This window comes from Macrotis lagotis, chromosome 1, assembly GCF_037893015.1.
Source record: "Macrotis lagotis isolate mMagLag1 chromosome 1, bilby.v1.9.chrom.fasta, whole genome shotgun sequence".
Classification (NCBI taxonomy): domain Eukaryota; kingdom Metazoa; phylum Chordata; class Mammalia; order Peramelemorphia; family Peramelidae; genus Macrotis; species Macrotis lagotis.
Window position 1 is genome coordinate 833,691,029 of NC_133658.1, and position 26,381 is coordinate 833,717,409.

The 26,381-nt window shown below is 34.7% G+C and overlaps 1 protein-coding gene across 2 annotated transcripts in view; it reads left to right on the plus strand.

Moving 5' to 3' along the window:
• SMAD9 (SMAD family member 9) overlaps nucleotides 1–21,500 on the plus strand; it is a 109,274-nt gene extending 87,774 nt beyond the window's left edge. The window contains exons 4-7 of one of the 2 annotated variants that reach the window (XM_074217274.1): nucleotides 3,511–3,621; nucleotides 5,643–5,864; nucleotides 11,478–11,734; nucleotides 15,700–21,498. In XM_074217274.1, coding sequence (XP_074073375.1) covers nucleotides 3,511–3,621; nucleotides 5,643–5,864; nucleotides 11,478–11,734; nucleotides 15,700–15,843 — 734 coding nt within the window. In that variant the 3' untranslated portion in view covers nucleotides 15,844–21,498. Of the gene's footprint in view, nucleotides 1–3,510; nucleotides 3,622–5,642; nucleotides 5,865–11,477; nucleotides 11,735–15,699 lie in introns of both variants that reach the window. The other variant, XM_074217275.1, reaches the window with a different exon arrangement.
• Nucleotides 21,501–26,381: the final 4,881 nt, after the last annotated feature.

Below are 26,381 nucleotides of genomic sequence, written 5' to 3' on the forward strand. Positions count from 1 at the left end.
TTGATAGCTTTGATTTCAGCTTCTGAAAACTGCTTGTTCAATTCTTTGACCAGTTATCAGTTGAGGAATGACTTGTATTCTTATAAATTTGACTTAGGACTATATATTTGAGAAATGAGGTATTTATCAGACTTACTGCAAATTTTTTTCAGTTAAAATTACTGTGTGTTTCCCTCCATCCTATCTTCTCCATCTTTCCTCCTTTCTCTTCTTTCACCCTGTCCATCTTCAAAAGTGTTATACTTCTGACTGCCACCTCCTCCAATCTGCCTTCCCTTCTATCCTACCCTTCCCTTCTCATATACACTTTCCCTTCTATTTTCCTGTAAGTTAGATTTCTCAGCATGTAGGTAAACCATATTCATGAAAGTAAGGTACAAGCATGCTTTCCTACCTCTGTTGTCTCTTCTATTGTAAAAGTTTTCATTCATTTTTTATGTGAGATAATATATCCTATTCTATCTTTTTCTTCCCCCTTATCTCAGGGCATTGCTTTTTCTCACACCTTTTATTTTTTAAATAACATTCCAGTATATTCAACTAACATTTGTGACCTCTTGTATATGGATACTCCTTCTACAGCCCTCATATGATAAAATTGTTAGGAATTAAAATTATCATCTCTTTATGTAAAAAGTTTAACTTTATTAAATCACTTAGAAGACCAAGCATGTTATGAATTTCATAAATGAGATTAATGCATAGGACAAGAAGTTGAACTAGTTGCATTTGAAATGATCTTTATGATTATTTACAATTCTAAATCCTACAATCTTATGATTCCTTACAACTCTGATGTTTTGAAAGTAATTTTATAATCGGATCAATAGCACCATTTGCTCAGTGTTGGACCTGGAATCAAGAAAACCTGAATTCAACCTGAGCCTCAGATACTTAATAGCTAAGTGATTCTGGGCAAGTCACTTAATCTCTGCCTGCCTCAGTTTCCCAATAATAATAATAATAGCACCTACCTCCCAGGGTTATTGTTGAGGATAAAATGAGATAATATATGTAAAGTTTTATATAAATGCTAACTATTGTTATTTATATTGAATTACTCATGGAAAAACTACTTAAAGCAGTATGTATATTGACTTTAAACTCTATCTTTAGTTAAATTAAGGGACTTCTTTCCAGTGGTAAATTATGGTGTAACTTCCCTCTTTCAAGCTTTTGGGGAGATCATTCCTTTGTTTCCTAAAAAAGTAAATAACTATTGTTTTCTCACCTCAAAACGAACTCCTTCTCTTTGTATGATATGGAGCCAAATAATATTTAGAATTCCTTCTAGCACTTCCATTTTGAGGAATGGCCCAAACCATCCATTCTTCTTGATTCCCTGCTATATATTGTTTTATCCTGTTAGAATGTAACTGGGTAGCTTATTAGCTGTGTCACCCTGGGCAAAACACTTAACCCTGTTAGCCTCAATTTCCCCATCTGTAAAATGAGCTGGAGAAGGAAATGGCAAACCATTCCAAGGTCTCTGTCCAGAAAACCCTATGTTTGTTTTTACATGTAATTGGAAAAAATAAAATATATTTTTTAAAAAAGGAGAGAAAAACCCCCTAATTGGGTCACAAAGAATGACCAACAATAGTGGAATGTACACTTTCTCCAGAGGTCTGGGACTGTCTTTCTTTTTGTTTGTATCTATATCCTCAGCACTTAGCATAGAATCTGCCACATAGTATTTAACAAATGTTTGTTGACTGAGCCCTGGGGATACAAAGAAAGTTGATTAACAAGCTCCTTCTTACTTCTTTCTTGTTCTATCTTTGACTCAGGTATTTTTCCCCCAACCCCAGGAATGCTTCAATTCAGTAGGTTCAATTCACTACCCTGCTATATATACCTAATGCTACTAGGTGCCATTCTCCATGGACTTTTATCTACCATAGTTCCCCGTATGAGATGCACACTTTTTTGAAAAATTTGGGATCTAAAAATTAGAAGCATCTTATATAGTGTTTGGAAATTTTTTTACTTGCATTTCCTGCTTTTTTGAGCTTGTTGTCTTTGTGTTCATTGTTTCATATTTGTTAGCAGTATATTAGGTTATGTTTTACCATGTTCTACCCAGAAATGGCTCAGAAAAGATTTTTTGTACAGTTCTGAATTCAAGTTCAAAGTGATCTAGTTTGCAAAAGTGAATGGAAATTGTGCTGCTGAACATCAGTTTGGTCTTCCTCAACTGAGAAAAAAATCTGAGACTCCTGGAAGAAGAAGCCCAACTGAAAATGCCCTGGTGGAAGAAGGCTATGAGAGGCAAGTCAGCTAAATGGCCTGAGTTAGAGAGGGAATTGAAGAGATGGATTGAAGAGCGAAGGGACATTGGAATTCCTGTGTCCACAAAAGTGGTTCAGCATAAGGAAAGAACTGATGATGAAAAGTGACTGATCCAAGGAGGACACAGTATGTGCTTCAGGTTCATAAAACAGAATAGACTAATCCTATATCCATGCACCAGACTTGCCCAGTTTCCTGGTCAGCCCTAGACCAGAGTACTGGTAGCGGAACCTCTCCTGGGACAGTGATTTGTCATCAAACACAGATGGGGCCAAACTAATGGAAGGGAGTTTTGACAGTGATGAGGAGTTGTATACATTTTATGATGAATAAAACTTGAGTTCAGGAACTTTATGTGACACATGTTTTTTCAAATTTTGGACCCCAAAATTAAGGTGCATCTTATATATGGGGAAATATGGTACGTGCCAACTATAGGGTTTAGAAGGGATTTCTCTTCTCTCACTCCATATGTACCTTTATGTCATTTTCTACAGAATCTTTGGGGATATATTTCCCTAAAAAGAACTTACCTTTCTATCTTACTTCCAAATCTACTCTTAAAACACAATCAGATTCTGGAGAAAGGAAAACTATACATAAAGAAATAGTCATTTATCTTTGGATATGAAGATCTGGCTTCAAGACCACCCCTGATTCTTTTTAAATATGATCATAGGCAGATTATTCACTATTAGTATAAGGAGCTGACCCTCATTTTCCAAGGGAAATACCTGGGACATACCACCAGCATAACAGCCTGATAGACATTCTACTACTGACAGCTGGTTGTCCAAAAACACAAAATAGAAGTTTACCCAAAAGTGTCTGTAGCTTTCTTCCTACACAGTCAAATTAGGCAGCAGATTTTTATATTGTTTTGTCATTGAGGAAAATGACATTTTCCTGCTATCAAACTTAGATTTGAAAAGACAGTCATAAAGTAGTCATCATCCTTTGACAATTCCCAGAGCCAAGAGAAAACTAAGCAATTCTTTACTGGGAATCTGAGAGTAGCTGGTCCCTTCTTCCTTCTCTGTTGTCTGTTCTCTATTGTCTGTGCTCAGAATCATCTTCAACATTAGTTGTTTTACCTTCTGTAGTGACACTGCCCATGGAGATTATAAATTTAACTGCAAAGGAGGGGGGAGATCAGTCTGACCATAAGGAATTGGTTGGTTGTTGATTTTCTTGTTTTTATTGCTTTTTTTTCTTTAGTTGATACACCACCCCCACCTTATCATGCCACAGAAACACCAGGGAGCCACAATGGAAGACCTCTAGATGCCACAGCTGACAGTCATTTAGTGCTGTCATTGCCTAATGGAGGTAAATTTGTGGATGAAACACCAAACACTGGTACTTTTTGGTAGTAATTCTTGCCATCCTCTCCCTTGATTCTCTATTAACCTGTGATTTCCATTGTGGACTGAGGGCTATGATATCTTAATTTCTGTTTGATAACCTCTTCAAAACAGAGCAAAGTCTAGATTTCTTGTCACCTTGACTGTTGGAATGAGTTAATTATTCATTTTAATTTTGTGCTTATAAGTTTATCAATTTTAATATTTATGCAGTGGTGGGTATCTGTGTGCTGCTATAAATAAGGAGAATCTACTTTAATTTTTGCTAATAATTATTCAGTTTCAAAAGTGTATCCTTTAAAAACCTCCTCAGGTTTTATTTATTCCAGCATCACTTCTCTTTAGGTAGCAAATGTATTCTTGGAAAATTTTGTGGAAATTCTTTTTTAAAAACTTCTGAAGTTCCTTTTAGTTCTAAGTTTCATAAAACTTAATGAATTTATATGTTCTTGTGGTGTAGAAGCTCAGTGAGATAGTGAAAAGACATTGTTGGCCAGAGATGGAAGACCTGGTTTTATGCCTTGGCATGAGCTTTTGTTAGTAATGTGAGTCTGTGCATGTAATTTTGCATTTTACTAGCTCTCAGTTTCTACTTCTGTAAAATAAGGTCCTTGAACTCTATGGTTTCTAAGATTACTTCCAGCATTTTTTGATTTTGTAATTTTCTGATAACTTATAGACTCAAAAGTTGGAAGGCACTACAGATGTTTTTTTACTCAGAAATATGAATTCTCTTCACTAGTGGTCACTCACTTGGTCTCAGAAATTTAGCTTTTCCTCTGACTTGAAGTTATAATTAAAAGAAAAGTTGTTCTCTTTCTGGAATAGTTCTAGGACATCTGTTTATTATCTTTAAGTCCCACAAGTTTACTTTATACCATCCTCAAAAGATATGTCATCTGTCCTTGCCTATCCCTGTGCAATTAGAAGAGTTTTTAATCTCTTCCAAGGAGGTAGAAAATCTGGTAGTTTTTGTTCCCTAGCTAAGATTACAGGATGCAAATGGGTCCCATAAAATAATTAACAATCCTTAATTATTAGAAAGGGGAGTAATTACTTATCATGTGAATGCCAATCTACTTTTCTTAGTATAGTCAATTGTAATGTTCTATGCCTTCCAAGTTCTCTTCTTTGTTGTGAAAGCCCCCCCCCCTCTTATTATGATTGCTGGCTTAACTGAGGTTGTCCTGCTTTGTTAATAGTTAGTCATTGTTAATAAACTTTTTTTAGAGGCATTTACCTCAGTTTACCTTTATTAACTTTATTTGCTATGTTGGCTAGCATTCCTGCTTCACGTGTGAGTAGGGTTTATGAGGCTAATTGACCTTGAAGAGACCTATTAGCCTAAAATTCTATGATTCTAACAGAAATCATTTTCCTTTGAGGTCATTACTGACCTTAATTGATTAGATACTATACATGAGATAAAAAGGAGAATGAAAACCTAGTAAAAATGCTAGTGAGGACAGTTTTTCTTGTTTATTCTTTACTTCCTGGGTAGATTTTCAAATTAGTTCTTACTTTATTGAAATTCATCCTTTTCATTCTAGGCTCTTTGGAAAATGTTATGTTGCCTATCATTGCTTTCCATTAAGTGTGTCCTTCATAGACACTTGTTTTAAGTTATATATCTTCCACAGAGGGGAGTGAATACCCTGGTACCTTTACATACTTTTTGGACTGGTCTTCCCCTCCCTCTGTAAATATTTGTGCATTTTATAGTACAGAACTAAACTCTGGCTTATAGAGAGGATTAAAACATGAACTTTTTGGAATGGGGCACTAATCTTGCAGCTAGTTAGCTGCAAGACATCATTTACCCTGAAAACTTCAGAAAAATGATAGGTTTGAGAGAAGAACAAAGCAGTTACATCCATCATGCAGTCTATTTGTTGCCAAAAGGGTTGATTCACTGGGTCCTGGAATATGAAGACCGGATAAAGACTTATTCCTTCAGGTATCCAAAATCTGATTCTTTTCCTTTAGATTTTCGACCTGTTTGTTATGAAGAACCTCAGCACTGGTGTTCTGTGGCCTACTATGAACTAAACAACCGAGTTGGGGAAACTTTTCAGGCTTCTTCTAGAAGTGTGCTCATAGACGGATTTACAGATCCTTCGAATAACAGGAACAGGTTCTGTCTCGGACTTCTTTCTAATGTAAACAGAAACTCCACAATAGAAAATACTCGGAGACATATCGGAAAGGGTAAGAACAAGTGTCCTTGTGAGGATGAAATTGTGAATAGATAGAAATACCACCCATATAGCTCATTTCTCCATTATTGAGAACTCACAGGACTTAGAAGCTAAATAAATGAAGTTCTAGACTTGACTTCACAATTTATTACCTGTTTGACCTTAGACAAGTCACAATTTTGGTCTTTATGTTCTATCTATGAAAAAGGGAAAATAGCATTTTCCCTTAATTTATCTCGTTGAAATGTTGTGGTAACAAATGAGATGCTACATGTGAGAGCATTCTGAATCATTATAATAAATGTTCTATACAAATGCTAGCTCATTATTTGAACCTTTTAAAACTGATTTTTGAGATGATTTCTGAAGCAAAGCCTTCTCTAAATTGTGACCCTTTAAAAGCAGCTTTTTAAAAGTTATTAACATGAAAAGAATTGAATATTATCTAGTTATTAACCAAATGTTTTATTTATGTTTTTCTCAGTAGATTAAGTAGATTAATGACATCACAACTGGCTGGGATTTTTTAATGTGATATGATCCTTTTTTGAATCTCATGGTTTAAAAGCCTGATTAGCCATCAGGACTAAATTCATTCTCTAGCCAGGAGAATATTCTTTTTTGGTAAAAGTTTAGGAATAGGGGCACCTGGGTGGAACTGTGGATAGAGCACCAACCCTGGAGTCAGGAGGGCCCGAGTTCAAATCCAGCCTCAGACACTTAATACTTACCTAGCTATGTGACCTTGGACAAGTAACTTAACCCCACTGCCTTGCAAAAAAAAGTTTAGGGATGACACTTTAGGTAAAAGTGAAACTTTTTGGCTAAGGCTATATGGGGAAAACAAAACAAAACTATGTTTTATAAATTTGTTTTCAGCTGTAACTTCCATATGACAGGATCTAGCCAAACTATTGAAGTTAATACATAGTCTCTGTAGGATTCAAGATCTCAAACAAGTTAGAAAACTAGTAGGCTTGAAGTCAGTCAGTCAACAACCTTTATTAAGTATGAACTAAGTTCCAGGCATTCTGCATGGAGATAGAAAGGCAAAAACAAACAAAAACAAAACAAAACAAAACAAAAAAACCCAACCCCAGTGCTTGTTTTCAAGTTGCTCCTAGTATGGCGTGTGGGAGTTGAGGGAGGTGGAGACAACATGCAAATCATCACAGGTTAGACTAGCTCACTTTTAGTGGTTAGAGAGCCAGCTTTGGAGTCAGGAAGTCCCCCTCTGACTTGTACTGGCTCTGAGGTCTTGCATTAGGGACTTGTGTCTCTTAGGGTATCAGGCTATTCTAGACTTTGAGTTACAGAATTATTGGTGATTTGTATTGGCTACGATTAACAATTCATAAAATCACAGGTTCCCAGCAAATTGCTGCATGCAAATCAACCTTACCGAAGAGTTTTCTGATCTTTCTTTAAAGTCTCATGAAGACCCTCTCTTCCCCTCCCCATTTCATTTAGTAATGTATTCTGTGTTCTTCCTAATATATTATTTAAATTGATTTCCCCCCTAAGTACTCCATTATAGGTCAGTAATTAGGAACAGGTTAAGTTTATTAAGTACATTAAAGTGGACTCAGTGGCTCTTTATGTTGAATACTGACAGACTAATTGACTTATCACTGAGGAATACTTCATATAGTAATGTAATAAGGATATCTAGCATTTAAATAATGTTCTAAGGTTTACAAAGCATTTTATCTCAGTTGATTCTTATAACCATTGGTGAAGGAGGTGCTATTATTATCCTCATTTTACAGGTCCCTATTTTATTGGAGCAGGCAGAGATTAAGTGACTTATTCAGGGTCATACAGTTATTGAGGGAGACACCTTTGAACTCAGGGTCTATTGATTCCTTCCACAGCACCTCCTGGTTGACTAAGTTGATGCTAGTGTACTATCAATAGTGTATCTACTTGGAATTATTTTTCCATTTAGTGGTGTGCCTTTGTGCTGATTCCACATTCTAAATCTTATAATCAAGATAGTTGACTTGACTTAAGGTTGTAGCCTATAAATTTGCAGAGGAACACAGTTAACTGCTGTTTGGGGTATTGCACATGGGGCCTCAGCCTCATGTACAAGGTGTTATAAGCAGTAATAGCCACTAGTACCAGTTAGGCATAAGAAGATTCTAGTTGATTTTAGAGACAATCTTAGACACTAGAAATTAGAGCATTGCATTCCCAGTTAACAGATTTTATATTCCAAATCACTTAAACCCATCTTTTAGATTTCCTTTCTCTAAAATGGTATGAAAATATTCATCAGAGAGAGGGGACCTATTTGCTGATAGTAAGGACAGCATGTGATTTTTGGAATGTTACTATAAAACTATGCAATTCTCTGTCTTTTTCTCTAGATGAGCTGTTAGCATGGTTATAAACTGTTTCTGAATTATGAGTAAGACCTCAGAAGTTTCACTTTGCATCTGCCCAGATATATTATGAAGATAAATGAGAATATCATTTTTGCTTTTCAAGCATGTGGCTATTGCAAAAGATATTTTTTGCAGTTGCCATTGATCAGTAATTATTATTGCATTTCTATTGTTGGGGAAATGGTCAAATTCTTGTTAGAAAATGATATTGTGAGAAGAGCTTCCCTTGAGGATATGGACCCTCTGCTTTTGCCATTTATAGGGAAGATGCTGTTAATGAACCATTGCCTCCTGGTGGTGGACAACATTAAGAAATTGTAGATTTCGAGTTGGCAATAGTCTTCAGATTGCCTTTGTCTTTAAATATGTTTAAACTTCCCTATCATTAAAAACAAAAATAAAAGCATTTTATTAGGTTTCCTTTTTCAGCCATAATTTCATTTCCTTTATTTCTCAGCTAAACAAATGGAATGAATGGTTTTTGTTCATAGTTTTCATTCTATTTACTGTCCAGTCTCTTCAACTTGTATAAGTCTGACTTCTGAGGATACCATTACACTAAGCAGCCCATTGTTGAGAGGAGTACAGCAAGGCAGGGTCTTGTTGGGGGGTTTTGCGTACCACAGGGAGAGGAATGAGTGATAACCCCCCTTTTACATATTTGCCTCAGTCAAGGACCTCAAACTTCTCAAAATAACAAGGATGCTTGCTGGATCTGAAACATACTGGAAACCAATCTAAGCAAAAGTGAAGGTCTTTACAAAATCCTACATGACAGAAAATCTATGATATTAAGAACCATGTTATTTGGGATCTCATACATACCCCGATATCATGTTTTTTGGGTCTAAGTTTATTAGTGACAGTTAAACTGCAGTACATAGTTCTAAGAATTTTAATATAAGGCATTTTCCTTTTTATGAATATTATGAGTTATAAAAATTATTCATTTTAATGATGACAAATTATGGTGATGATTTTAAGCATTTAAAGAGAAGATAATTCCATTCTGACAAAATGTAAGATGCAACAAAATTGGCACAAGGACAATTTTTTGTTGTTCTTTTTAAAGGGAAATTATTAGCAGAAATAAAAAACTCACACACTCACAGATAATGAATTTTAGGTTCCAAGATTTATAGTTTCTATTATATATTAGAGAGTTTGAAAGATACAAAAATGGAAAAAAACAAGCAAATCTTTTTTTTTATAGAAGAGATTTGCAGGTGAAAGATTGTAAACTAGAATTATCATTCCAAAGAAACTATTTCCTGAAAATAATTGTCACCTATAAAGCAAATGGCAGATCATTTCATAAAAACCAATGTTCCAATTTCAGTGCCTATTCAAAATGGATAGGTTGAACTTCTGATTTATATAAGCCATGAATTTTGCATATTTGGGAATATAAATTGAATTTGACCATTTAAATCCTCTGTAGATGAGTTGCCCCTTGCCAAAGACTGAAATTCTGCATCTTGCTGCTCTTCTCAGCCGAAGTAGCTAAATATTCATTAGTCCATCCAACTTAGCATGCCAAGTCTTTCTTTCTTGGTCCTGGATTCCTTATCCTCTAAGTGCCCTCTAGGTAATGGGGGGGAAAACTATACCTAGAGGACCAAAATGTTTCCACAACTTCTGTCACCATAAGCAATATGGACTCTGGATATAAGTAAGATATTAATAGGAATGTGAATCATGATCCAAATAAAGACCAGACCCAGATAAACAAATTTACTTGTTAGACATATTAGACCAAAAAGAATCTTATAACCAGAAGTCATCTAATTAAGTTGTCATTAAATACAAAACATTTACAATCCCCCATTCTATCTTTTATAAAGATCAAAAAGCAATCTTCATGATATAGACTTTGGCATTAAAATAAAACCAGCACTTTTTGCTACCCCCCCCACTATAAATTATTATTTATTTCCCAGGAATACTGACAAGAAACTGTCTTCAAATATATTTAGCTCTGTGATCACCTACCATAGAGAGGATCCTTTTTGATCTTAAGTACAATGAGTGAGGCTAAATAATACCTCTGGGTTCCAATGTATAAGGCATAAGCAATTTAAAATAAAAAGATGGAAAAAAAGGAATTGAGTGAAAAGAGCACATGATTTAGTGGAAGACCAAATGAATAGAGAGTAAGGAACTTGAGGTTTTTTTCCTAATTATGCAAATAAACTAGCTCTGTGACTTTGTTGAAAACCTTGGTCAAGACACCATTTTCCTCATTTATAAAATGAGGATGTTGGATTCAGTGGTGTTCAAGTAACTTTCAGGTTTAAAATTCTAAAACAGAGAAAGAAGATAGAAAAAAAAGGATAAAAAAGCTTTGAGTGGTAAGGAATAGTGGAGTACATCTAATAATTTTCTCAAAGTGTTACTAGTTACTAGTAAACTAGTATATCCTTGATGTGTATATAAACCCCCAAAATTCTATTCTTAAAATTCTCTAGTCAAGGAAATTAATGAATTTCCTAACATTCTATTATTTAATATTTCTCTCAGTAATAAATCTTCTTTATAATTAATATCAGTTTCTTGCTTTAAATATATTTAAATTAATGCTGAACTTCAAAGTTAGAATGGATTTTTTAGAAATTTTCTTTAAGGAGAATTTTCAAATTCTTCTAGTCTAATTTTAGCAAATTTCAGTGAAACATTGCTAGCTCCAAAATGCTTCCTTTTATATTAATCTCAAGGATGTAAAGCAATTGATAAAAGATACATCTGACTTTAAATTTATATAAGTAGATATATAGTTAGAAGAGCATATAGATATATAAAAATTTCTTTTTTAAAACTGGAAATTTTGTAGTATCTCTGTATTGTCAATGAGCATAAAAATCATTCTGTAGCCTTTAATACTTTTATAGCCCTTTAAATACTATAAATTTTGAACATTTACAAGCTATAGTAGATTTTAAGATTACTGGAAATTATGAAACCAAATTAAAAAATTTTTGAACTACTTTAGAACAAGTTTTTTATACTATATATACATGTTGCATTCAGTTTTCTTTATGAAATAAGCATTTTAGAATTATGTGAATTGCAAAGATATACTAAACTCTGGAATTTTGAAAGTTAATGTGGCTAAAATGGTTATGGTAATGTGATGTATAAATTAAATCTGATACCCCACAGAGAAGTCTAAAATTGTAAATGAAAGAATATTTTTAGAATCATTCTGAAAAATGTTCTTGTTACTGACTTTGCAGGTGTTCATCTGTATTATGTTGGGGGAGAAGTTTATGCCGAATGTGTAAGTGATAGCAGCATTTTTGTACAGAGCCGTAATTGCAACTATCAGCATGGCTTTCACCCAGCCACTGTTTGCAAGATCCCCAGTGGCTGCAGCCTTAAGATTTTCAACAATCAACTCTTTGCCCAACTGCTTGCACAGTCAGTTAATCATGGCTTTGAAGTAGTCTATGAACTGACCAAGATGTGCACTATTCGAATGAGTTTTGTTAAGGTAAGGGTTACTTTCTTTTAGACTTCTAAAATGAGACCCCCCTCCCCCCCAAAAAAACCAGCTTCTTTGATATGAAAATTTTACAATCAAATTCCTGGTGTAGAAGAAAAAATGCAGGCATCACTCATCCTAGATTTATGGAGAATAGATTTCAAAGGATTCAAAGGAAAGGATAGAATTTTACTTCTGTAGGAAAAGTTACCCCAAGGGAATGACCTGAAGATGAAGTTGAAGATGAAGCCAGAAAAAAAATGCAGACCAGTGGGATGCAAAGTAAGTCTATCCACCAACTTTTCTTTATAGAGGATAGCAGCAAAGGTAGGTGAGGAAGGATGAATATAAGAGTGTGGCATCATTCTGTCAGAAGAGTATTAGTGATAACCTAAAGAATAAACTGAGGCTGATGACAAATGATAAGTAAAACAAAAAAGAACTTTTAAAGTAAATTAGGAGGAAAAGGAGATCCAACAAAGTAAAAATCCAACAGCTTAGGATGGGTGGGGAAATGATAAGAAGTGATGGAGAGAAGGCAGAATTTATCTCTTATTTTGCTTCTAGTCTTGTTTTGTTATGTTTTATTTTGCAGGGGGGAAAACATCAGAGAAAGTTATTTTTGTATTGAAAAGGTGCCATAAAAATTATTATTGGGAAATTGAAGTTCTAGATAAGGAAGGAGATAGTAAGAGAGCAAATGGTTCTTGATGAGTTTAGGAAACCCTAGGTCCAGATAAATTACATGCCAGTATACACCCAATAGTGAGAGAACTGGGGCATTTGATTGTTACTTATCTTTGAAAGATCAAGAAGTATGGGGAGAAGTAGCACAGGACTGGAGAAAGGTTAATGTTTTCCTTATTTTTATAAATGGAAAAAAAAGTAGATTCTGTGAACTGTACTCCAGGGAGCTTAATTTTAGACCATGGCAAAATTTGAGAATGCATTATTAATTAGGAATCATTTGTAGATGTGGTAGTTATTAAGTACCAGAATGACTTCATCACAAATTGATGATGGCAAACTAATTTTCATTTCTTTTTTCTGACAAGGTTACCAGGCTACAGATAGAATTTACCTCAATTTTATTTAGTAAAGCAGTTAATGAAACCTCTTGTGTTGGGGCGGCTAGGTGGCATTGTGGATAAAGCACCGGCCCTGGAGTCAGGAGTACCTGGGTTCAAATCCGGTCTCAGACACTTAATAATTACCTAGCCGTGTGGCCTTGGGCAAGCCACTTAACCCTGTTTGCCTTGCAAAAACCTAAAAAAAAAAGAAATCTCTTGTGTTATTTTGTTGATAAGATTGAGAGATATATTATAGATGATAATATAGTTAAGTAAATTTGGAACCTGGTTGAATGATTAGATTCAAAGAGTAATAGTTATTAATATTTGCTCAGAGGGAATATATTGGTAATCTTTACTTTGTGTGATTGAATATAGTTGGCAGTGAGATGAAGGCAAAGATCGTGAGCCTAACAAAAAAAGTTGAACATGATAAAAAAAGATATCATAAATGACTAGAATGAACCAAATCTAAAAAAAAGATGAAATTCAGTAAAGATAAATGTAAAGATCCACATGGGTTTTAGAAAAATAAGCATCACAGATATAAGGGGGAAAGTATAGGTAGATACAATCCTAATGAAAAACCTTTTGAGGAGAAATATAGATCAGCAGTGAAGTGGCAATCCAAAAAACAAACAAACAAAAAACCCCAACAATTTATACTGCACTATGAGAGGCAATGAATAGAAGACTGATCTTGGAGTCAGGAAGACCTAAGTTCAAATCCATCCTCAGATGCTTAGTAATTATATGATCTTGGCAGGTCACTCAGCCTCTGTCTCTCTCATTTTCCTCATCTATAAAATGATGATGAGGCAGCAAGGTGGTATAATGGGTAAAATACCAGATCTGGAGAGTATAGCATGCCAGGTCTGGAGAAAGGAAGACCTGAGTGAAATGTGGCCTCAGACACTTACTAGATACTTGATGTGGTAAAATCACTTTACTTTATTTGCTTCAGTTTCCTCATCTGTAAAATGAACTGGAGAAGGAAATGGCAAATCACTCCAAAATCTTTGCAAGAAAATACCAAATGGGGTCACAGAGTGAGAAAAACTGTCTGAACCACAAAATGATGATGATAGCACCTATCTCCCAGAATTGGTATGAAGATAAAATGAGCTAATATTTGTAAATCCTAAAGCACTATAAATATTAGCTACTATTTTAGTATCTAAAATGTGGGAGACAATAGTCATGTTACGTTCAAATCACATATGGAATTTCATGTTTTATTGTTGGTGTCACATTTTTGCAAAATCATTGGTGGTAAAGGGTATCCAGAAGTTGACCTGGATGGTGAAAGCCTAGAAGCCATGTTGTATGAGGATTAGTACAAGAAACTGGGGATGTTTAACCTGCAAAAGAAAGGAAAGTGGCAACGTTAACTGTTTTCATGTATTTGAAGGCTTGTCATAGCCCAAGAAGGCAAAATTAGGAATAATGGGTAAAGTTAGAATGATGTTAATTAAAGTTTAATTTAAAGAAAGGCTTTCTTTCAAAATCAGGGGTGTGTAAAAGTAGAGTGGGATGCCTTGAGGGGTTTTGTGTTCCCTCTCACGCAAAGGCTGAACCATTATTTTTTGGATTAGATAGCCCCTGATAGAATTTTGAACTTGAAGATTATGTAATTCTTTGACCCCCCCCCCCCCGTTCTCTCTCTCTCTCCTCTCTCTCTCTCTCTCTCTCTTTCTTGGTCCTTTTCTACTTTCTCTATCATACTCTTAGGGCAATGGTAGGAACTAGTTGAAGGAATTTTCATTCTTTGAAATATTTTTTTCCTGTTTTCATATATAAGTTTTATTTTGTCATATTTAATGCTTTCAAAAGCAATTCTTCATTTATAAGAAGCAAGAGTTTCATTTATACTGGTAAATTGCTTCTTAGTAATTATTGTTTTGTTAGTGGCAAAAATAAAGGAACTTACTTTATAATCTTTGTATACACAAATAGTTTTAAGTATATTAAAGTCCAGAGCAAAATGGAAACATGCCAGCAGGTTTTACCTCCCATAGAGCCAGCAGAGGGCAGCACATTGCTATTTCATAAGCATTCACTTGTACTGATAAAATTATTTGTCCTTAGAATTAACAAGTAATATTAGTTACACTCTAGTTAAGTATAATATTATTATACATCCTTAACAATCTGATGTTAGTTGAGTTAGCCATTGTGTTTTCTCAGTTATTCAACTTTTAAATTTAATGTACTTATAAACCTCAGAAAATGAAACTACTGATGATTAGAAAAGCAACATATTTAATAAATACACAAACTATCAGGCACCGGTGATTAAAGCCACAGCAGCAACAATAGCACCAACAATAACAACACCACCAGATAGCCAGGTATGGGAATTGCTTTATCATACTGGTGAATAGTAAATTAAAATCTAGAAATGCTGAGACTTTGTCTCAACCAATATTGTAAGCCACCACCTCAAGGATTCTTTCTTTGACTGTATTATACTGATATCATGTAACAAAATTGAATTGCCTGAGGTTCCATCTCTTTTCTTTTACCTTGCCCACACTGTAGTTATTGATAAATAGAGAATATCCAAAAAGCAGTCATATAGAGAAACAAAGGACCTGGATCATCTATAAATAGGAAAGTAAACTTTTGAAGGGTTAAGTTGGCTACAACTCTACCTTGCCAAGGGAGAGCATGGAAGCCAAATTACCCAAGATCACCCAGGTAGCAAAGACACCTTAAAAATTCAATTCCATTGCACCATGATCTCCACGCTGGTGAGAGTGGGGGTATTTGATGGGAATCTGCCATTAACTGAATTTAGACTAGAGACTATAAGAGGATTTAGAAGAAAAGAGTACTGTATTATAAATGCCAGTTAATGACAAATTAAAAATAATCACCTCTCCACCTACTTCTGATTTTCAGGGCTGGGGAGCTGAATATCACCGTCAGGATGTTACCAGTACCCCCTGCTGGATCGAGATTCATCTTCACGGACCATTGCAATGGCTGGACAAAGTTCTGACCCAGATGGGTTCACCACATAACCCAATTTCTTCCGTATCATAACAATGATCTCTAAAGCTACCCTTCTAATAGAATAGATGCTATTGCAGGAAGTGGTTTATATCATTTCATATTTGCAATTAACTGAAGTTTCTAAATATATATGTGAATACAAATGATATACTAGCCATATGTTTTTTCACAATCTGTTTTGTGCTTTCAAGTTAGAAGGATGCCAATACAATGAAATTAGAAAGATTTATTGTGTCTGTGCTATGTTAAGAAGCAGTTTTTATCAGAGGAAAAATAAGGGACATTGTGTCAATAGCTTTTGTAGGATACTGCTAGAATAAGAAAAACAGCTGCTGTCTGTCATATCATTACAAAACACTGGGAGTATTCTGGGTCAGTGGAATATTTTAAATTGTTTATACAGAAAATATATAGTACTGGGAGCACCCAGGCAAATAACATTTTCAAACAAAACAAAAAACCCAAGTTCACATGGTTTAAAATGATTCCACTGTTAGTGCTATTGGCAAGAACACAGCAAGTTTATAAAATGAATTTTACAAGATAAGTCACATGAAAATCTTTTGTTTCTGAAATAGAACTGCCCAACAGCTAGGCTATTCTGTTGTTAATGGTACATTTTTAAATGAATTTAAGTTGTGATGGGGAAAGAGCCAGGAACTGTGAAGTTTAGAATTGTGTTGTATATAGTACACCATGGTAAAGTTTCTTCTTTGAGAAGAAACTCTTAATAACGAAATAAGTTGCTAAGAACATGATGTTACTTGGGTAATAGGAATAATAACTCATCAATATAGCACTTTAACATTTACAAGGTACTTTTCTCACAATCACACTGTGTGGTAGTTAGCAAAAGTGTGCCCATTTTATAGGCAAGGAAGGAAGGCTCAGAAATAAGTGATTTGATGAGAGTTATGCACACAAGTTAATAGAGCAGATGGGTATTTGGCTCTAGATGCCGTCCTCCATCTGGAAAATCCCTTCTTCAGGTGTTTGTATTTGTGGCAGGTCCTCTTTCTATATCTTGCCATTGGGAATAAATAACAATGGTCATGGGAGGAGGGATAGCATAGCTAGTCACAGAAGAAGGACCATTACCATGGTGCATCCTCCAAGAGGCCAGTCTTTTTATCCTGATCTAATTGTGAAGCAGGATGGCCTACTAGATTAACTCACCTGCTGCTCAGCTCAGCTCCAATCTAGCTACGGCCACCATCTCCTGCCATGATGCTTAAAAATTTCACAAATAAAATGTTAATCATTTCTGAGTTCCCTCGAGTTCTTATAGGAGGAGGTGCTTGAACAATGGAAGATCTTTTAAAAATCTATACACTACAGAAAGTTCTCACTTTCTAAGTATAAAAATAAGGAATCTTTAACACTTTAATGTGCACATTATAAATAAAATAGCCACCAATAAGCACTGCATCATTTTAGAAATATTTTTCACAAATGCTTACAAATTATATCATTTGAGACCTAGCAGGAACCTTAGAAATCTTCTACTTTAATTTTCTCTTTCTGAAGATATAAAGGCACAGAAAAGTAAAGTTGCTCAAAGTCACATAGCCATCAAGTAAGAGAACCAGAATTTGAACTCCTATTTTCTGACTTTAATAATCTTCTCACCATTCTATGTTTCTCCATTGGTAATATGTTTTTTAACCAAAGATGACCAAGTCCTGGCATTTCATTCACTTGATTACTCATTTATATTATTATGTCTGTGGGGCTACTCTCCCCTGCTACTTGTCCTATCTCTTCCCTACATGTTTCTTTATCTAACAATAACAATAATAACAGATACCATGCTATGTCACTTCAGATTACAAAGTATTGTACATACTCTTTCATTTGATCCTTACCACAGTCCTGTGAGTCCTATGAAGGATATAGTTATTGTCTCCATTTTACAGGCAAGGGAACTGAGATTCAGAAATTAAATGGACAGTTCATGACTATGAAACTTATATGTGGCAGAATCAGTATTTGAACCCAAGTGTTTCCTGACTCCCATAAACTTTCAATTTCATGTTGCTTGGACCTCATCTTTTCAAGGAACTAATTACAGATGCTAGGCAGGCAGGATAGTTATGGTGAAAGAAGGTACTTTAGTCAGCAGGGTGTTTTATCTAAATTGTTTCCAACAGTAATGCCTAAGTGAGTTATGTGCTATTAAATCAAGAATTTTTAACCCTTTTTGCATGTCATGGACCCCAGTAGCAGTCTGACAAAGCCTAAGGACCCTGTTTCAGAATCCTGTTTTAACATCCATAAAATAAAACGTTTAGAATTATAAAAAGAAACAATTATATCAAAATATATTAGATATATTTTAAAAGGTTCATAGATATCAGTTTAAGAACCTTTGTAGTAGATATTAAAAATGTGTCATTCAGTGTGTATATAGATACATATATATATTTATATCCAGTTATCTATGTAGTAAACTTTATCATTTAATATGGACAATGTTATTTGGAATTTACTGCATCAATTCAATCTTTTTAACATTGAAACCAGACTTCTAATTAATTGGTTAATCAACTAATGAAAATGTGTTTGAAAAATAGTCTTCCTATTTTAAAACTCTAAAATAATCCTTTTACCAAAAAAACCCACTTCTAATATTCATTCCACTATCTTTTATTTTTATATTTTTGAGGAATTCTATTTCTAATATTTTGGAATTTTACTAAATTAAATTTGTCCTGTTAGCAGAGAAATTAGCTTGAATTAGTTTAGTTTTAACTATCTATTTTTAAATATTTTGACATTCAGGTGGTTATCTAGTACATAATATACACTAATAGATCACTTTTCAGCTTACAAAGCACTTTTCTCATTATAATTCAGTGAGGCAGGTAGTTTGAATTATTTTCTTTACCTAGGCTAAATGGCACAATGGATAGAGCACCACATCTGGGGTCAGGAAGATCTAAGTTCAATATGGTTTCAGACAACTTAGTACCTGTGTGACTTTAGGCCAGTCACTTGTTTTCTCCAGTTTCTGCATCTGTAAAATGCGCTGGAGAAGGAAATAGCAAACCACTCCAGTATCTTTGTCAAGAAAGCCCCTATGGTGTCAGGAAGAGTACAACATGACTGAAATGACAAAACTAGTTTCGTAATTAGTTAAATAATTTCTCCAAGGTCTCATAGCTAGTAAGGTACAGAGTCAAGACTTGACCTGAAGACTTCTGTGTCTGAGCTTTAGTATTCTTTCTATGACATATAATATGACATGTCATTTTTAGAAACTTTCACAAAAATGCCCCAAAGATATCTGTGGAACTAGACCTGAGTAAGGCAGTATAGAAAACTGTGATGGAAAAGCTCTAGTTTCAAATCTCAATTCTGTTGCTTTGTTTCTGTGTGATTTTACTTTCCAGGATCTGATCTCAGTTTTCTCATCTATAAAATGGGGATGAGGGAAGAGTTGGAATTAATGAACTATAAGGTCCCTTCCAGTTCTAGATTCTATAACTTCTGTGACAAAGAAATGAGATTACCAGATTGGTAAAGGGGTTGAAATTCCATCTAGTCACTTTTGGTCATCAATCAGAATGGATGAGAACTATAGGAGATTTAATAGTTTTTACTGTCCAGTAATTATAAATCAGTATTTGATGTTTGAACCCAAATTTCACAATACTATCATACTTCAAGTCAGACTGCTTCCATAATGTAATAACTACTCTTAGAGGGGCACTACCAAAGATAGGGTTTTGTAGATTGCCATGACAAGCATTTAGATGAATCAGTAATTCAAAGTAAGTTTTAGGTTGCTATGGAAAAGCAACATGTACCAAGAGCGAATAATAATAATATTTTGACCTGCTCACAGCACTCAGAGTGTTTATCCTGTGGTGCAAGTCAGTTAATTTTCTGTTAAGAAATTGGTATGAAGTATTTGTTTGAGATAGGTGATATTTTAATAGATGCCAGTGCTTTGGAGCTATTAAAGTGCCACTTTTAGACACGATTGCTTTCAGCTTTTATGCTTATTGTACATGAAAGAAAAATCTGTTAACCAAGAATGTAGAATTCCTTGTATTTTTAGTGTCTCTAAAGAAACTGGTTGTTCCCATAGCCAAAAAAAAAGTAGATGAAAATATGCAGTAGTTCTTGTTGAACCTTTCAGTCAGGTCAGTGCTGCTTCACTGAGACTACTTCCCTAGAATTTACTACACATATGCTGATTGAACTAGAAACTAACCATCATGCCAAACTCATCTTTCTTAACAATATTCAGTTAAACTTGATGACAAGAGGAGATTATCCTGTCCAATGTTGTATAAGTTAAAATTAATGCCAAAACCTGAAAAGATGTTTTTATTTAGGTACACTAGAGCCTTTGGATGTAGCAGCTAAATGTAGCTGACCTAAGTGCATAGATGATCTGTTGATCTGATAGTTCATGATTAAAGAATATTATACCTCTATGTTTTCTGAGTTTTTGTTTCCATTCTCACTGAAAATACTCTGCCAAGCAATTGAATAAAATATTCAATGCCAACTGAACCTGTAACCACTCTTTTATAGATAGAAATGAGATCAGAATTTTAACAGCTCTCATTTATGTAACACTTTGCAGTTACAAAACACCACCCACATAAGACCTCACCTCTGTGAGGTAGCTAGTTGAAATAATATACCCATTTTCCAGATGTGGAAGCTGAAGCTCATAGAAATTAAATGGATTGCTCAAGGGAACACAGTTTATAAGTGTCTGAGTCAAGACTTGAATTTAGCTCATCCACCTTGAAGTTCAATAGGGTGAAGTGTTTGGGAGGACTGGCACCTTCTGATGTGAGGGCTTACTGAGGAGAGGAGCCCTTTTCAGTGCTAATCCACTTTTGGTGTCTATTTGATTAATCCAACTTTGATCTATGGCTTCTTGAAGCCAGAGCATGCACAGTGAATATAATTTGGTACACTATCTCAGCAAATGAGCTAAATGAGGTTGAAGGTTATCAACAGGTCTCAAACTTGTTGGTGAGTTAGATTAATCACTTTTTCTGGTGGAATGGGCAGATGAGAAGTTTATTTCAGTGGCCATGAAGGTGACTGAAGCAGGCACTGAAGGTCACTTTTAGAACTTGGTTAGACATCAGAGATGTCAAGATCATGTTGACTTTTGTCTTGCCACTGGACTTTGATGATTCAGGAGAAGATAGTGAGGCTGGTAGCTTTGTGCACTCTACCTCACTTAAATCCAATTTACACACAGGTCAAGATGTCACCTGTGATATCATTGGTTTTCTTTGAAATTGAAGGAGAAGTGCCACCACCACCACCACCAAATTAATAAACTTCTCCCTGTGTATATGTGCAGTACTACATGGTCTTACTGGGTATTTCTTGAAAAATATATATTTTACTTTTAAGAGTCACAAATCATCAGAATTAAATTTTAGAATTGTATGAACAGAATTTGGAGGTAATACAATCACAGTAATACCAAGAGGAAATTTAAAGAATCCTCATTCTGTGTGGTATACTGAAATTAGGGTAATATATGGATCATGGATTTAGAGTGAAAATAGATTTAAAGGTCATCTGGCCCAACCCTTCACTGTACAACGAAGGAAACTGGTGAACTTAATTTATTCATTCAAGGTCATACAGAGAGTAGTAGGGTTGAGATTCAAGCCCAGGTCCTATATAACTTCAATTTCATATTCCTTTTTTTTACTACATGATTCTGTCTCCAAGTAGTAATCATATATCTTAAATGTTTATAAATCAATTTATGGTTAATAATCATGAACATTTATGTGAAAAAGTATTGAGGGAGAGTAGAGTTTAATGAGTAAAATGGAAATTTTTGTTCTTTCATATTCATATTTTTTAGTTTGAAAATAAGGGGTTAATTATCCTGGAAGATTTAGAGAAGAAGTTTCGACTTCTTTTCAATTGCTTTCTAAGGGCAAAGTCCTTAATTTATTATTCTTGGCTTTTCCAAGAGAACCTAGCACAGTGCCTTGGGTATAATAATAATAAATATTTATTTGATGATTGTTTATTTTATTATTAACATTTAAAGTTCAGTATAGAGCTCAGTAGGATAATACTTATATTTCAATATTTCAGTGGATCTGTTATTTCATGAATATGGTTACTTCCTCAGGCAGTAGAGAGAACAGTACATTCATATACATATTCTATAGATCCTCCATAAAGTGCTGAAGGACTTGCTCTGGATCTAGTATGCTAAGACAACATTTAAAATGTCTGTCATCCTTAACTCTTACTCTGTGATTAGCCTATGTATATCTACTGCATATTATCTTTTATAGCATTATTTGTGAACACCTCATCATTAAAAACATGCTTCAGGCTACCTACATCAACTGTGGATCTCTCCATTGCCTTCTAAATTACCTTCAGTATTATTCTTTGGAAATTATGGTGTATATTATTTTCAGTCATATAGCATCACTATATATGAGAGAATATTGATGTTAAAATTTTGGATTGCATGTCAGAGGGCAACTTGGGATTGTTACAGGCTCTCTACAAATTTGCAGCTATTACCCGTTTACTCCTTCTTCCCAGTTTTTTTTTTCCATCTGCAGTGTTTATTCAAGGTCAGTCTGTTAGTGGACTATCTCAATGATTTGTCCATAGAACTGGATTTTATAATCTGGACAGTAAGCATTCTTCATTCATTTCGTTCTTTTGAGTAGTTATAAATTTCTATTGAGGAGATCCTGTAGAATTTAAGGTTTGATGTAATCAAAACAACGTCAATCACAAACAGCAACATCTAGAGCAGTGATTCTTTAACTATTTGTTCTCAGAACTGCTGTACACACTTAAAGATAATTGTCAACCATGAGTTTTTGTTTATGTGGGTTTTGTTGTTCAGTCATTAAGTCAGGTCTGATTCTTTGCAACTTCATGGATCTTTTGTTTTGTTTTTGCAAGGCAATGGGATTATGTGGCTTGCCCAAGGCCACACAGCTAGGTAATTAATTGTCTGAGGTCACATTTGAACTCAGGTCCTCCTGACTCTAGGGCCAGTACTCTATATACCACCTCACCTAGCTGCCCCTAACTTCATGGATCTTGCCAAGACTTGTTGCTCTCTACTGTTTCTCAAAATCTGTCCAACTTGATGTTCAGTGTTTCCATGTTGTTATCTATCCATCTCACCCTGTTTTCTTTTCCTTTTGCTTTCAATCTCCCCAAAACAGTGAGTTCCATTTTTTCATTACGTGGCAAAAGTATTTAAGTTTCAGCTTCAGTATTTGACCTAGTGAATAGCCTAAATTAATTTCAAATATTAATTGATTTGATCTCCTTGGTGCCCCAAGGATTCTTTTTGCTTTTGGGTTTTTTTTTTAGGTTTAGTTTTTGTTTTGCAAGGCAATGGGGTTAAGTGGTTTGCCCAAGACCACACAGCTAGGTAATTATTAAATGTCTGAGGCTGGATTTGAACTCAGGTACTCCTGACTGAGGACCAGTACTGTATACACTGCGCCACCTAGCTGCCCTTGTTTTTGTTTTTTGCAAGGCAATGGGATTAAATTATTTGCCCAAGGTCACAAAGTTAAGTAATCCAGGGATTCTTAAAAGTCTTCTCCAGCACCACAATTCAAAAGTGTTGATTCTGTGGCACTGAGTTTTTCTTATGGTCCAACACAGTCATACATTGCTTTTGGAAAAGTCATAGCTTTGACTATATAGACTTTTGTGAGCAAAGTGACTCTGTTGTCTAGATTTACCTAGCTTTTCTTCCAATGTACAAATGTCTTTTAATTTCATGACTACAGTCGCCATCTGCAATGATCTTTGAGCCCAAGAACATTAAATCTGGCATAGCTTCCATTTCTTCTCTATTTGCCAGGAAGTGGTGGCACCAGTTGCCAAGATCTTAGTCTTTTCGATGTTAAACTTCAACAAGAGATCTTATCATTTCTCTTCACTTTCTGCCATCAAAGTGATATTATCTGTATATCTGAAATTGTTACTATTTTCTCCCAGCAATCTTGCTTATGCCATTTGATTCATCTAGCCTGGTATATTGTACTCTGCATATAAGTTAACTAAATAAGGAGACAATATACAGCACTGTTGCACTCCCTTTCCAATCTTAATTCAATCAGTTGTTCGTTCTATGTTTGGCTCTTAACTGTTGTTTCTTCGCCCACATACAGGTTTCTCAGGAGACAAATAAAATGATCTGGTATTCTCCTCTTTGAGGCTTGCCACATTTTGTTGTGATCCACACAGGCAAAAGCTTTAATGAGGACAATGAAGAAGTAGATGCTTTTCTGGAACTTCCTTGTTTTCTCCACAATTCAGCAAATGTTAGTAATTTGGTCTGTAGTCTCTCTGTCTCTTTGAAAACCAGACTGTTCTGGTAATTCTTGGATCACATATTACTGAAGTCTAGCTTGCAGAATAAGAATAATTTTGCTGATGTGTAAAATGGTAAAAAAGTAATTTGAATATTCCTTGGAATTGTCCTTTAGGATTGTGACATCAATCTAGTGATCACAGTTGAATTTTCCAGATTTGCTGATATATTGAGTGTAATTCTTTAACAGCATCAACTTTTAGAAACTTGCATTCTAGTTGGTAGGGGAGTATGACATTTACACAGTATATGGGGTAACTGAAAGTGTTGATGGCTTGTCTATATATATACATAGATATAATAAAGTCTGAGTTTCAAACTGGATTTGAGGTGCAGGAATACATGACCATTTTTGTCTTTTATACACTATTCATTGCATGGGACACCCAAAGAGAATCTTAAGGGCTAAGGGAAAACTGTAGGGTCTCTGACCCAGGTAGACTCTTTATCAGAGTCCACAGTCTATGAAATGAATTAAACAGTAATTACATGGAGTTCTTAACCTTAAGCCATATTGTTGACTGAGTCAATAGAATGTGATTCAGCTCTAGTTGTAGGGAGTTAAAAAACTAACTAAATGCCTAAAAGTTTTAATTAATTGGTTGTTTATTAGTGACAGCAACTGAACCTGTTTTTATAGAGAAACTTTTCTGGATAAGGAGTCCCTCCACCTCTGCTGACTGATACTTTCTCTTCAGTAATCTTGGAGATTGCCAGGGAATTGCAGGAGTAAAGTGATTTGTCAGGTTAGGTTAGACTCTAGTTTCCTTGATTCTGAGGTTGTTTGTGTTCCAAAAATTTGACAACTGGGAGCTAAGAATTTTGGAATGGATAGATTCTTATGGAAAGAACTGCTTTTCTCTCACATAACTGATGAGGAATGTGAAGGACCTTCCTTCCTCCTAAGAAAGTCAAAGCCTAGACACAGGATTGAGCTGAAAGAGAGATGGCAGAGAAAAGTTGCACCTTAGTGGAGGACAAACTTTGACTTTGGAATAACTTTTCAGGAGGCTCCACATTTGGGAGGGATACAAATAAATGTAATGTAAGCAGAGAGAAAGCACTAAATAATTGGAGGAGGAAAAATCTTCCACAGTGGAGGCAGAGAGGGGCTGAGGTAAGAGATAATAGAAATTAACATTGAAGGATGCTAAGGATTTTAAGAGGAAAAACTGGAGAAGGCAATACTTTCTAGGCATCCAGAACATTCTATATAAAGACAGAAATGGAATATAGAACACCTTAATTTGGAGGTGGGATTTGAATTTTAGATTTTCCATACCTGGTTTTCATTCCATTGTATTCCTTTTCCCTTTTCTTTTCTTTCTTTTTTTTTTTGAGAGCATCAGAACACAACAAAACCACTTCTAAGTCTGTTTTATTTAATCCCAGACTCTTGAAAGTATTGGGGTCCTGAGGGACCCAAGAATTATCTTAGAAAAAGGTAAACACTTAATCATGTGTTCCTTTCAATTGTTCAAATTAATTTTTTGTCTGTTTCTTCTTCCTCCTATGTTTCCATTTCAGGATTTCATTGCTTGCTGATCTTTCGGGAAAATATGGAAGGTCTCTCATCATTAGTCAGCTTTTTCTTTCCCTATGTTTCATTATCTTTTGTCTTTTGGAAGAGTATATTATTAGCTTTTCTCTGCTTTATAATGGTAACTGCTAAGTCTTGAATGATTCTGACTGTGTCTTCTTGGTACTTGTGGTGGGAGCAAAATCCTATACCTCCTACTCCCATGTAAATTATGCTAGTTTTCCATTAAAAGTTACTGAAACTTTACTTGAGATTTAAATGACTCAGGAATGAAAGACTCAGGCAAGCCCAGGCCAGAAAAATACTCAAGGATGCTCTTTCCTTACAGTACATTATTTTTTTTTTACTTGGACGTTCTGAATTTTTGGCTTTAATATTCTTGGAATTTTATATTATAAGGTTTATTTTAGGAGATAGGAAGTGAATTATTATTTATTTTGTCTTTTAGTTCTAATAGAACTGAACAATTTTCATTCATGATTTCTTTGAATATGGTATCCAGGCCTTTTTTTTAATTTAATTTTTAGGTAGTCTAATGATTTTTTTAAAAAAAATTATATGAATATTTTATTTATTTTTCAATTATAAACAATCATATTTTCTACCAATAATTTTTTGTAATGTTTTGAATTTTACAGTTTTCCCCCTCCCTCTCTTCCC